Genomic DNA, 13,780 nt, shown 5'->3' with positions numbered 1-13,780 from the left:
ATTCAAAATACACTTGTAGCATGTCCACATATTCATCATTAGTAAAATTTGGCATAATTCTTGTTAATTTACACCCAAAAAGTATTTAGCTGATAACAGTGACAACTTACAGAAGAGTTAATTGTGACAACTGGCATGACAGCAGCACACTTAGTTTTTCTTTGATTGATTGCAATCATATACGGTGTGAGGTGAATGGTAATACATTTTATTTTTTTATTAATAAACGAAAAGTTTTAAAGGAAAATTGCTAGAGAGGTAAAAGTTTCTAAAAGAACCAGTTTATCTAATGCGTATTTTTGGATATCGAGTTTTTACGAAATATAAAAGTTATGGCAAAAAATGGCTTGAGGGGTGGTTATTTCAACCCCTTTCGAGGGGTTAAAATTTTCGAAAAATAGTTGAAAACTCGCATCTGTATTAGTAAACAACCTGTAAAAAATTTGTTATTTGTACCTCGTTCGGTTTTCAAATTACAGCCAATTTTCATAATTTTTTTGGAAACTTTGATGGCCCATATCTCTTCAGGGGTGAACATTTTACTAAGGCGATTTTTTGCAGATCGTGTTCTTTTGAAATGTAGATTCACTTGTATCATTTATGCTGCTCCATTCAAAAATACCCTGTATATTAATCCTTGAAGTTAAGAGATGAAAATCGGTATTTAGTAATAACTTTTTTGTAATTTATTAAATTTGTATAATTTTTGGGCAAAAGCTATGTTATTTGAAATTAGGTCTGCTAATATGTACAATGTTAATAAATGCTTCCATATTATTAACGTTTGAAGTGGTATTGCACCACTTTATATTTTCTTAAAATTTTTATTTAAATATCATTGTCATAAACTATTAAACAGTCATGGTGGTTGCAACACAGATTCACTGATCGGATAAATAAATTGCCATAACCTATATTGTACGTTACAAATACGTAATTATATATAACAATAATTTAACTATCCGTTTATTTAACTAAATATTAATTGAGACTTAATATATTGTCTTTAATTATTACAATTAAATCACTGCATTTAAATACAATAACCAGATAAACTGATACTTATCCAACTCCAAAGCACACCATACGCCATACTGCCATCCACCACGCCACGGTTACGAGATGACCTAATGGAAGGATGGGAACAGATAAAGACAGTGCATCTAGATATGAAAAAGGGGTGACATCACTCAGTAATGAGGACATTTACTCTGATTTAGGTACAAATGCCCCAAATACGAGTTTATATGAATAATTTATTTAAGAAGTACCTACCTATATTTGCGTAACGGCGAGTGCGTAATTCTATAAGTGCGTAATTGCATACACCACGTATTACGTACTATACTTTACCTACGACCACTACTGTAAATACTTAAAAACACACCGTCTGCGATCAATGTCAGACTCCTATTATGTACGGTAAAAAAATCGCACAGCTTGGTAAAAAAATCGTACAGTTTTCCTAGCAACCGTCAATACAAACAGTATTGTATTGACCGTTGCTAGGCGGTTGCTAGGAAAACTATTTTTTTATCAAGCTGTGCGAGTTTTTTACCGTACGTAATAGGAATCTTACATTGATCGCAGACGGTGTGTTTTTAAGTATTTACAGTAGTGGTCGTAGGTAAAACCTTCTAATATACCCCTTTTTCGTAAAATGAGATGTTCATGAATAAGGGTCAAAAACTGTGACAATTTTATGAATATCATCACCAATTACATGGACTATGCGCGGTTCTTTATAAAACAGGGTTAATCATTTTTAACTAGACACTTTTAAAAGTTTTAAGTTATTGTAAACCTCTTCTCATTCTTTACTGTACATATAGATTGCTTTGGTTTGTTTAGATCGTCAGTTATTTGATGAAATGGAGGATTGTTTTTGTACTGCCCAATGTGAAGACATATCTTATCAAATTCTGTCAACTTCTGCTAGGATGCAATATGGACGCAGTTTTTCTATGATGTCATTGTACGTACTAATATTAATAAACATCATTAGCCTTATTAATAGTCAGTGGCGGTTTTACCATAAGAGCTGCGGAGCTGCAGAACACATAAAATTTTATGTATTTAATCATATTAAATATCATCAAAATATTTAAAGAATCCAAATGTACTCGCGCTAAAATAAATCTAGGAGCTTATATTATTATTTATTGCGACGCGAGCTACGCTCCTTAATATATGCAACCTCATATACACAATGTGTGGACAGCGAACAATTATATGCGTCCTTTGTTTTTATTGGCTGATCAGGCACGTGACCCAGTACACGAAGATAGGGGCTTTGGCGGCTGCAATAGTGACAGCCACTGCGCTGCAGTCTGCAGTAAATGCAGTAATATTTCGTACGTGGTATGTGGTGGTTTATTTCTGCGAGCGGCACGTGTGAATATTTTCGTTTAGGCGTCTACGGATATTATAGTTATTAAAATGAATAGCGTTTCGTTTAAAAAAAAACTTTATTTGGTTCTCTGCCTTATGAGGATAAACTAAAAATAAAAGAAGTAAAAGTTATAAAAAAACAATAATGTATACACAAAAGCAGAGTGGGTGTGCGGGTGTGATTTAAAATATTCACTGTTTTGTTTTCCGTGCTTACTTTTCGGTGGGGATAAAGCATGGACAATATACAGTGTGAAAGATTTAAGTCATTAAGTCTTTAGGTAAAATAAACATAAGAAGTCAGTTAGATTCTGCATATTGGGATAATATACGGAAACATATGAACAGGTAATGAAAAATCGTCATGTATTATTTAAAATCATAGATTGCATAAAATTTTGCGGAGCTTTCGAATTAGCACTTCTCGGACACGACGAGACAGAAAATTCGGACAACCCTGATGTGTTTCGTGGACTCATAAATTTTAGTGTAGATCTTGACGACATTTTAAAAGAACATCTAGCCACATTGGTATGACCGGGATTTTCTGTGATTGTACCGGGAATTAGCTGTATGGTCCCGGATTTCGGATTTGCACGTATAACTCCCGGAATATAATATAATGTACATATATATAAAAAAAGATAAAGAAAAAATCATAACACGCCGAGGAAAATTAAAATTCGTTGAATCGTTGGTAAATTTCACAAACGATTTTTTTTTATAAACAATATTCAATAATTTAATAAAATATATTTAGTTTATTCCAATTTATTATACCATCAGTAGGTAATTCGTAAATGGATATTTCAAAAAGGTATCAATTTCAAAAATCATTCTTGTGAAAATCTGTATTTTTTTTATAAATTCATTGTTCCTTGAAATTCAGAAGTGCCAGGAAAACGCGTGACCTTGAAAATTTTAAAATTTTTCGCCTGCGGCGCCATTTAGAGACTCCGGGCACTTAATATCCCGGAATTCAATTCAACAAATGTAACAACCCTAAGCAGAACACATTCAATCAATGTTCACGCGCCGCCACTGTTAATAGTCAACTAGTTAATAGCGCTTTAGTATATTACTAGTTAATAACCACTAGAAAGTTTCTAGTAACACAGTCCCACAAAAAACAGACATGAATACCTACATAGATTTTGTGTACCTTTTTTCCTGAATCCGAATCCACAGCCCAAAGACCAATCTAGGGTAGGTGTGTATTTAATTTGCATATATTTCTTTCCAATACTTAAAGTATTATTTTAAAACGTTTTCTCAAACTATTTACGAATTATTGTCGCATTTAATTAGAAAGTTCCAATTTATCCTCACTATTTCTCCCTATTTTAGAAGATATTTTTGCGTTTTACTAAAAAATTACCTGGTAAATCGGTTTTTGGGCTGCGGATTCGGATTCAGCATCAAAAAAATAAAATCTATGTATTTATGTCACTGGTACATAACTTTTTTTTGTGGGGCTGTGTACCTAATCATAAACTTTTTTGTATTAATTAGAAGAATACCTAAAAATAATGTATATACAGGGTGTTTCAGGATTAAGTCGACAAACTTTAAGGAGATATACCTCATAAAAAAAAATAAGAAAAAAATCAAGTATAAATTTTTTTTCAGAGACGCTTCATTTTCGAAATATAGGGCGTTAAAGATTTTTTAAAAAATTAGAATATTTTAAATAACTTCTAATTGTAGAAGGCTATTTAAGCCAAATTTGGCATGATACATCTTCTTATAAGATACCATTTTTCCATAGAAGTAGAAGTCCCGCAAGGACTAAACTAAACTCACTAAAAATTTTCCAGTAGACTGCTGTCAAGTAATGTTAATTTTACGTTTTAAATGTTATTTTGCGAATTGTTGCATCCATTAGATAAACCTTCAAACTAATAATAAAAATAAGTTTAATAATGCCGTCCATATTTTCGAACACGCGCCATTATTCCATGGCTAGAAATTGGCCTCAATGATTTGGGATCGAGGGGGATTATCCCTCTTTATCCTGCCTCATCTCGTGTAGGCCTGGACAGCCTTCGTAGGTGGGCCCCATCCGTCGTCTACCCCGACCGCAAATGCGGCCGGTGTAGGCGCTTTGTGGGACCTCCTTTTGTCCTGGCTGGGCCCCGCCGGCTAGGGCCCTTTCTTCTGGCGCTCTTCTTGCTTCGCCGGCTCGTCTGTGTAAACCCCGGGGGTAGTGTCATGTTTATGTGTGGTATGGTTGGGTAGGGTAGTGCGGCTATGCAGCCTGGGATGCGCTTTGCTAAGGTGGCCCTTAGGCTAGCGCGGGAGGGGAGGGTTAAGGAGGGTATGGGGGGTGTGTGTGTGTGTGTGTGTGTGTGTCGTTGTCTTCGTTTCTTGATCCTGGCTGTCTCTGAAACAGAAAAGGTTAGCGGGCAGGGGGGGGGTCATTGGGGTGGTCACCCAGGGTCAAAAAGTTGGTGTCTAGGTCTTTTGTGTTTGTCGGTCACGTCGGGTACGTAGTCAACGGCTTGCCTGAGGAGGGGATTGTCATGTCTAGCGGCTACGTCAAACCGTTTCTCCGCGTTTTGTCTTATTGTCTGTGTAGCGTTTGTGTATTGTAAGTCTCGTAATATGTCAGTGTTTCTTACGTACCAGGGCGGGTCGGTGGCCTATTTTCGAACAATGAATATGCTGATATGGTCTTTGTATATGGTTTTTGTGATGGAAATGCCCCGGCGGCTCGCCGTGAATCTGCAGTAAGATTTCCTCATCGCAGACTACCACTAAAGGAAACATTTTCAACGACATTCAGTCGTCTCAGACAAAATGGGTCTTTCGGTATTCCAACTTATACTGATGGACATTTTGCCCCACTTCAGGACGAAGTAAGATCGAATACTATTTTAAATCATTTCGATGAAAATTCATCCACGAGTGTTAGAAGATCTAGCTATGAGCTAGGTATTTCGTCAAGTTCCATTTGGACGAATCTTCGGGCTGATGTACGCCATGCGTACCACATCCAGCGTGTGCAACATTTATTGCCTTAGGACATACGATGCAGGCGCGTGTTTTGTGACTGGATGTTAAACCAGGCTGAGAATGATAATCAGTTTACGCAAAAAGTAATGTGGACAAATGAGGCAACATTTACTCGAAGGGGAATTTTAAACCAAAGGAACAACCATATTTGGTCCTACGAGAATCCACGGGCGGTAAGGGAACATAGTTTTCAGCATGAATTCCAATGTAACGTATGGTTGGGTGTGCTGGACAACACTATAGTTGGTCCCTAATTGCTTCCACATCGGTTAAATGCTGACATGTTTACCGAGTTCTTTGAAAATGGTTTTCAAGATCTGTTAGAAGATGTTCCGCTTAATACTCGAATGAACAGTTGGTTTCAACTAGATGGTTGTCCTGCCCATTTTGGTAGAGGCCCTAGGGAGTGGTTAAACATTAATTATCCCAGGAGATGGATTGGTCGTGGGGGGCCTGCAGCGTGGCCCGCACGTTCACCGGACTTGACACCAATGGATTATTTCGTTTGGAGTGTTGTTAAACAAATAAATTTTCATGTATTGTTTGCCATCTTATTTTATTTAAAAGTACAAGTACACAAGTAAGTGACTACAAACCGCCTGAAAAAATTTAGGAGTATTGCAAGGGTCGTTACGTTGTCGCATTTAGACATAGTCACATTAGATGTTAGGTAGTTAAATATTTCTATTGTTTTCATCATTTTTTTTATAAAAAAAAACTTATATTTCAAAAACGAAGCAGCTCCTAAATAATTTTAATACTATTGGTTAAACCCAAGGGAAGGGGAGACAAAAAGGCTTATTTGACTCACACGTACTCGAAACTAATATCAATTTTAATAGGTACTATATTTTTTAGGTTTTATGAGGAACGTCTTCCCAAAGTTTATCGACAGAATCCAGAAGCACCCTTCCGAAAAATCAATTTCCCCATGAACTATAAGACTACACTTTTTGTCAATAACAAACTGTTCTGTGTCATGCCAAATTTGGCTTAAATTGCCTTCTTCATTTAGAAGTTATTTAAAAAATTCGAATTTTTAAAAACATCTTTAACGCCCTATATTTCGAAAATGCAGCGTCTCTGGAAAAAAATTTATACTTGATATTTTTCTTATTTTTTTATGAGGAATATCTCCATAAAGTTTGTCGACTTAATAACACCTTGTATGTATACGGGATATAAATGAGAAAGAAATGTGTAATATGACATTACAACCGACAACTGACGCCGAAAGAAGATATACATTGTGTATCAGTCAAATGGAATAAATTCAATAATTATAAATAAATGGGGGCGTGTTCGAAAAAACGCCCGGACACTTCAATCGGTATTTTTAGTTGGGCATTTTTCTCAACAAAAACTTTTTATACAGAGTGATCATGTAACAGTAGTCAATACCAACTTTCTTATTTTAAATACAACACCCGGTATATTATTCAATTTTTGGATTCTTCAGAAAATTCTAGTCATATTTCATGTACAATGTCCTATACCTATCTTCAACTATTTCGGAAATATTAAGTGTTTTCAGATTTATTGCAAAAATTAACATTAAAAAAGAAAAGTATTTGATTACAGAAATTCCCTACAACACACTCACCACTAATTTGCCATTTAGCTCTTGATAATGAGAAAGTAAGCAAAAACCATTTCAGCGTTCCTTTTTACTGATATGAAATAAAAAAAACAAAAATAGTTTTCTTTAGTTTTGTGTAAAACGGTTGGCCTTAGCAACGTTCGTCTGCCTGCTTGACAGTAGTTGTCAGTGCTATAGTCGTTTGAATTTCGTTAACTGCATATCAGAAAAATGGTTCATTTAACAGAAATGCACAAAATAACAATTCTACAGATGATTGGTTATGGAAATAAAACATGGACACAAATGGAAGTTGCTGGCTTATTTCATGAAAGATTTCCAAAGCCGCCTATATCCCAAGGGACAATTATTAGTAAAATAGAAAAACAGTTTCGCGAGCTTGGACATGTAAGGCAGATAAAATAAGGCAGCTGCCAATGCAATAAGTGATGATACCAAACTGGATATTATGCTTCAGTTTGAGGAAAACCCACATATGTACTTCGAAAAGCAGCCGCAATGTTCGATGTTAGCAATTCATCGATTATTCGAATGTTAAAAGAACATAAAATGCATCCCTATAAAACGAAACCAACTCAGGAGCTCATGGAAGACGATCTTGATAGGAGAACGTATTTTTGTGAACCAATGATGGCAATGTTAGATAACAATGTGATCCAATTAGAACATGATTTGTTTTCTGATGAGTGCACCTTTACACTTCACGGTCATGCTAATCGTCAAAATTGCCGCTATTGGTATAGGGAAAATCTTCACTAGATTACAGAAGAACATACGCAATACCCAATAATGTTTGGGCAGGAATTGTTGGAGATCATATCATAGGTCCCTTTTTCATTGATGACAATTTGGATGGCGATAATTATTATTTAGCACTGCTGCAAAATAATGTCTTATCAATTTTGGCAAACTTATTTCCTAATCCAGCAAACCGACAAGTTCCAGCAAATATGATATGGTTTCAGCAAGATGGAGCACCGCCCCATTACCAAATCATTGTCCGGTAGTACCTCAACCGAATATTTCCAAATCGGTGGATAGGGATGTGAGGATCGATGGAATGGCCAGCACAATCCCAGCACAATCCCCTGATCTGACACCATTAGACTTCTTCTTATGGGGATATTATATACAAAACTAAACCCCTCGACTTGGCTGACTTAAGAAGACGAATAACGCTTGCGATTAGATCGGTCAAGCCTGAGATGTAGAGTTGGAAGAAATTTCTATTTAATGTTAGGATGTTGCCAAGACGTTCACGGCGAGCATTTTGAACATCTCCTACATTGACATTAATGTTTTTTTTTTGCTTTTTTACATTATCAATAAATGAACAGTATTACCTAATAGTTTTTGAGTGTGTTGTAACAAATTTCTGTAATCAAATAATTTTCTTTTTTTAATGTAAATTTTTGCAATAAATTTGAAAACACCTAATATTTCCGAAAAAGTTGAAGATAGGTATAGGACATTGTATATGAAATATGTCTAGAATTTTTGAAGAATCCAAACATTGAAGAATATAAAGGGTGTAACTTGAAGGTAGAACTTATTTAAAAAAAATAGATATAAAAGGAATTGAATTTAATAGGATTATTGGATTGAAATTATTAGTAAGATTTTGAGAATAATTTTGAAATTTAACATATTAGGTTAATAATCAAAATTTAATGAAAGGTCATTCTGAAGGCTGATATCTAATCAGCTGTTAGCAGTTAATAATATTCTATTTTGCATTACCACCACCAGTTTGATCTTCAAATTATCTGCAAGGATAAACAAATAAAAATTTGTGATCAATTCCGACGTAAAATTTAGTGTTCTATCATTGGCGGCATAAAACATAGGGTGTCCCATTTAATTTGACCTTGATGAAACACAAGGTCATCACCATATTGGTTTCTTGATTCGCCCGGACACATACTATCTCAATTTTTTTTATTGTGGGCATGAGTCGTTTTGGGACACCCTGTATTATATGTGTATGTACGTATATAAAATAACATAATATTTTTATTTTCAGTGGAAACATCTCTGTTCACGATGGATATAATGTACTTAATATATTTTTTCTCAATAATCGACAAACCATATTAGTGAGGGACACTATAACATCCACCTTATACTTGCTATGTAAGAGATGCTTTCTTTAATGCTTTACGCTCTATGAATAATTGTCTAGATAATTTAGGGCATTTCTGTTGGCGCTAATAGAAATTTCTGCAGGAGTAAATTTAAATATGTGATCATTTTCAAATTGAAGAACATAATGTTTTAAAAATACATGAGAGTCCATAATATTTGGCCACTTTGAAATATTTAGCAATTTATTAAAGAAAGAAACATATTTTACTCAATAAATATTATGTATTAATTTTTATTTCGATTTGTTGTAGCATCTTTTGGAGGAGTTTACAGCCTTTTCATGGGGTGCAGCTTAATAACAATAGCAGAAATCATTTACTATGGAATTTTTCGATTTCTGGTGAACTTGAAACTCTTTGGTAGGGTAAATGTTGACGTAAAGGACAACACTGAACCTAAAAAACGACCAAAACGCGTTTCGTTTGTCCAAGAATATGGAAATGTTTCCCATATTTATGGAAACACTAGTTACTATGGTAGTTAAAGATGTCCTTTTTATAAAAAGTTAAGAGTTGCTCTTGTTAATTTCTAGAAAATAAATATATGTAAAGACTCATTTAAACAGATTAATTATAGATACATTTCGAAGAGACACCCTTACCCATATTGTAAGGGTGTCTCGACCAAATGACGGATGGATTTTGAAAATAATTAATAATTTTCAGAAAAAGCGTCTTTCGAATACCTAGAAAGCTGTATTTTAACAATTTTGTTTAACTGACACTTGAAGTTTACAGGGTATCCGAAAAGGTCATGTCAAAAATGAAGGGGTGTAGAGGGGAGCTCAAAATAATTGCAGCACTTCATAAAAATTTTGTTCCTATCGGTCTTTGTTGTGGAGTTATTTGCCTTCAAAGAAAGAAGTTTGAAAAACAAATTCAATTGAAACATCTAAGTCGTTACCATGGCAACAATGAAATTTTGGGCAATTAAAGCAACTCATGGTAATGTTTATTTCCAAGTTTAAACGGATATTCAATATGCCTGGATTAGATTATAGCAGCAGACAAAATGATCCACTTTCACTTTGTTTAAAAAAAGGTATACCGTACATCAGTCCATATCTTGTACCGTCTTGAGAAAATCGAATTTTATTAATAACATACATTTATTGTATCAAAATTATAATACTAACATTTTTGTAGAAATATTGATTTCTATAGAATTAAAAGAAAAAAAAGAACTATTAAGTAAGATGTTCAATATGTGTTCAATATGTGCACCTTGAACTTCAATGCATTTTCTGAAATTGCTCAAACACCTCTGCTGTACTCAAAATAACGTGATCATTTCTAATGATGTCGGCGTATGTAATTAATTATGCGATTTAATAATTATTCACTACTATTTATAGGAATTTGATAAACAAGACTTTTAAGATGGCCCTAAAGACAAAAATCGAGAGAATTAAGATTGGGACACCGAGGTAGCCACGGAAAAGGACTACCTCGACCGATCCATTGATCGGAAAATGTAGTATTTAAATAAGCCCTTACTGTCCTGCTAAAATGGGGTGGTGAACCATCGGGCATAAACCACATGTTATTTCAAATATTTAAAGGGACGTCTTCCAATAATGGGTTAAGGTGTTCTTGCAGTAAATATTGGTATTTATCCTCATTTAAAGCGTCATCAATGATATGTGGTCCCACTAAGTATTTTCCAATTATTCCCATTCATGTATTAATGATAAATTTTTGTTAGTGTATTGTCTGAATAATAGCATGGGGGTTTTCGTCACTTCAAATATGCAAATTCTATTCTATTTGGAAAGCGGTTGGCGTAAATCCGAACAGTTTCAGAAGCATTATATTCTGCAGGTTCGTACATTAGATGAATATCTGCAAATTCTTCATAAAATCCAGATATTGAATCAACAAATGGCGACAAAATATGACAAATATCTAACTGCTAATTATACACACTTGTTGACAGTCATCTCAATTTCCAAGATTTTTGCAAAAATGTTAATATTGTATTTTTGATTCAATACATCTATGTTATTAATAAATTTCGATTTTCTCAAAAATGGTACAATATATCGATTGATATATGGTATTATCTTTTAGGCATTGAATATCAGTTTAAACTTGGAAATTAATAAGTTACTTTAATTGCCCAAATTTCATTGTTGTCATGGTAAGTTCTTTCTTTGAAGGCGAATAACTCCACAATGAAGCCCGATAGGAAAAAAATTGTTATGAAGTACTACAACTATTTTGAGCTCCCCTGTATACCCCTTCATTTTTGACATGATCTTTCCGGACACCCTGCATATGATTAAAATCAGATGACCTAGATAGCAACTCTGGAAGACTTCTCTTGCCAATTCCAAGAAACTGATTACCTATTTAAAAATTCCCAAGCATTTAGAGCAAAATCTGAAATCTGTGGTAGCTGCTTTTGGTTGAGACACCTTGTATTAACGAACAAAATTTATTTTAAAAAATCTCGCTATAAACAGGACAAATAGTACAATGGGTAAAACATTGTAAATAGTTACAACAAAAATGTTCAGTTCCTTAATTAAAATTTATTTCTTAATTGGTTTTTACCAAGTATAAAACACATTAACTGTAACATTTTTATGACGCAGCAGGGATACTGATTTCCCATTATACGTTACGAACACCCTTATAATGACATGATTTGAAGAAAAGGAAACCACTAAGCAGTACTAACGAGGGACTAACGTCGTATACGAGACCAATAAAAATAACATATTGGCTTGCCTGAATAAGGGGGCATAACTGCAATCAATTCGACATGAAGGCAACAGAAATAATTCCAGTAACGGACGAACTCTATATTGAGGATAATAACAGCATTTAGATGTTTTTGTTGATGCATACTTTTTAAAAACTACTATCAGTAAATATTTAAGAGTAATTCAATAAAATTGTACTTACATTGTATACAGCAGCGTTGCCACAAACTTTCAGGGCTGGCCCTTCTCTTCAAAGCAAATGAAAAATGAGAGCAACATTTTTTCATAAAACGATTTCTAAGGGCTCTATAATAATTCAAATATTGATGGAAGTGAATTACAATTTTTGATCAATTACTAAAAAACCATTACAGATATAAACAAATTTTGTGCAAAGAATTTCGTTTATAGTAATCGTAGCTCATATTCTGCCTTTATACAGGGTATTCGTTAAGTATCTACCGAAGTATCTACTAATCTTTCGGGAGTGTGTAGGAGAGGTTAGAATAACACTATTACCCCCTGAATTTTTTGTAAAAAAGTAGATTCATCACAGTCATGGAATGTTATTTCATGTGCACCGGAAAAACATTTGTAGAATAAAAAAGTGTATGGGAGCTGATTTTCAAAACTTGTCGAAGTGATATACGGTAGTTTCCATATGGATTCAACGAGCAAAACAATCGATTTTTTTTAAACTTTGGGATGTTCTACTTTGAATTTTATGAGACTTGTGTTTTTTGTTTTTCCGAAAATAAATTTTTGGAACTTTGTGGAGCCATGTCAAAATTTACATCGTGACAATGTTATTCAGAAAATGAAAATGCATATTTTATTCACTTCGACCTAAATCATCTTACCGAAAGGGCTTTTTTTCCAAAATGTGCTGGTTAGGTTAGGTTAGGTTGAAAATAAAAGGTGGGGTTTTTAAGAAAATCAATTTTGAAAAAAAATTACTCCGTTTTTCTCATTTATCTCACAAAGTTTTAAAATAATTTGAATTCTGAAAAAACAGGTAAAAGCTGATAAAATTATGCACATTTTGAAAAAAAAAAAACCTTTCGACAGGATGATTTGGGTCAAAACGACGACCACTTGAAAAAATATATTATTTTATATATTTTATATTATTTTCATTTTCGGAATAACGCTATCACGATGTAAACTTTGACATAACGCCACAAAGCTCCAAAACATTTTTTCGGAAAAACAAGAAAACGGGTCACATAAAAGTTTCAAAAAAATTAAAGAGGTCGATTTTTTTGTTCGTTGAATCTATATGGAAACTACCATTTACCATTTTCTTGTTTTTTAGTACTATATAAATGTTTCTTTTTAGGTAATATTTAACTTGTTTCTCATAAGCTATAACCCCTACAATGATTTTTAAAATTGGCAAAGTTACACTAAATATATGAAACAATTAAAAAAAAATAAAATCTAGTTGTCACCTTCCTCAAAAACTCATTTATCGAAAACTGTTCCTTTTACGGAAGTTAACGACGAGTATCTTTTTTTAAAGACAAATCTTCAGAGTATCTAAGAAAAGGTTTTCGGTCCGATAGAATATCTGCCAAAATTTTGAAAAAATATGTATCAGGGCCAGTTTGTTTCTGTAATAGTAAAAGATTTTAACATTAAATCGTGGATACGTTTTAAAGTTAGAAGCCAAAATGTAAATCTCTAGGTACCCATTTGGGCCGAACAACTTCATTAGAATGAATATCAAGTAAAGAATATGGCGAGTAAAAGTTTTATATTGATATTCTCTGTACGATCCTAAGTGATTCGACCTGACAGACTGTATATTGAACAAAAACTAACCGGCATCGGAATACGAGGGATTCAAGAGAAATCAACTCTGTAAGTTTCTTGTAACGTCGCTGTCACATCTTGTGTATATTCTGAAGAAAATACACAAT

At 33.8% G+C, this 13,780-nt stretch overlaps 1 protein-coding gene across 1 annotated transcript in view; it reads left to right on the top strand.

Moving 5' to 3' along the window:
* LOC108904353 (sodium channel protein Nach-like) overlaps positions 1 to 9,635 on the top strand; it is a 32,110-nt gene extending 22,475 nt beyond the window's left edge. Inside the window, exons 6-8 of the mRNA XM_018706871.1 lie at positions 1,852 to 1,975; positions 9,030 to 9,139; positions 9,403 to 9,635. Coding sequence (XP_018562387.1) covers positions 1,852 to 1,975; positions 9,030 to 9,139; positions 9,403 to 9,635 — 467 coding nt within the window. The remainder of the gene's footprint in view (positions 1 to 1,851; positions 1,976 to 9,029; positions 9,140 to 9,402) is intronic.
* Positions 9,636 to 13,780: the final 4,145 nt, after the last annotated feature.

Source organism: Anoplophora glabripennis, unplaced genomic scaffold (genome assembly GCF_000390285.2).
Source record: "Anoplophora glabripennis isolate ALB-LARVAE unplaced genomic scaffold, Agla_2.0 scaffold141, whole genome shotgun sequence".
Lineage (NCBI taxonomy): Eukaryota > Metazoa > Arthropoda > Insecta > Coleoptera > Cerambycidae > Anoplophora > Anoplophora glabripennis.
Note: the sequence above shows the minus strand (reverse complement) of the source record. Positions and strands in the feature narration are given on the sequence as shown.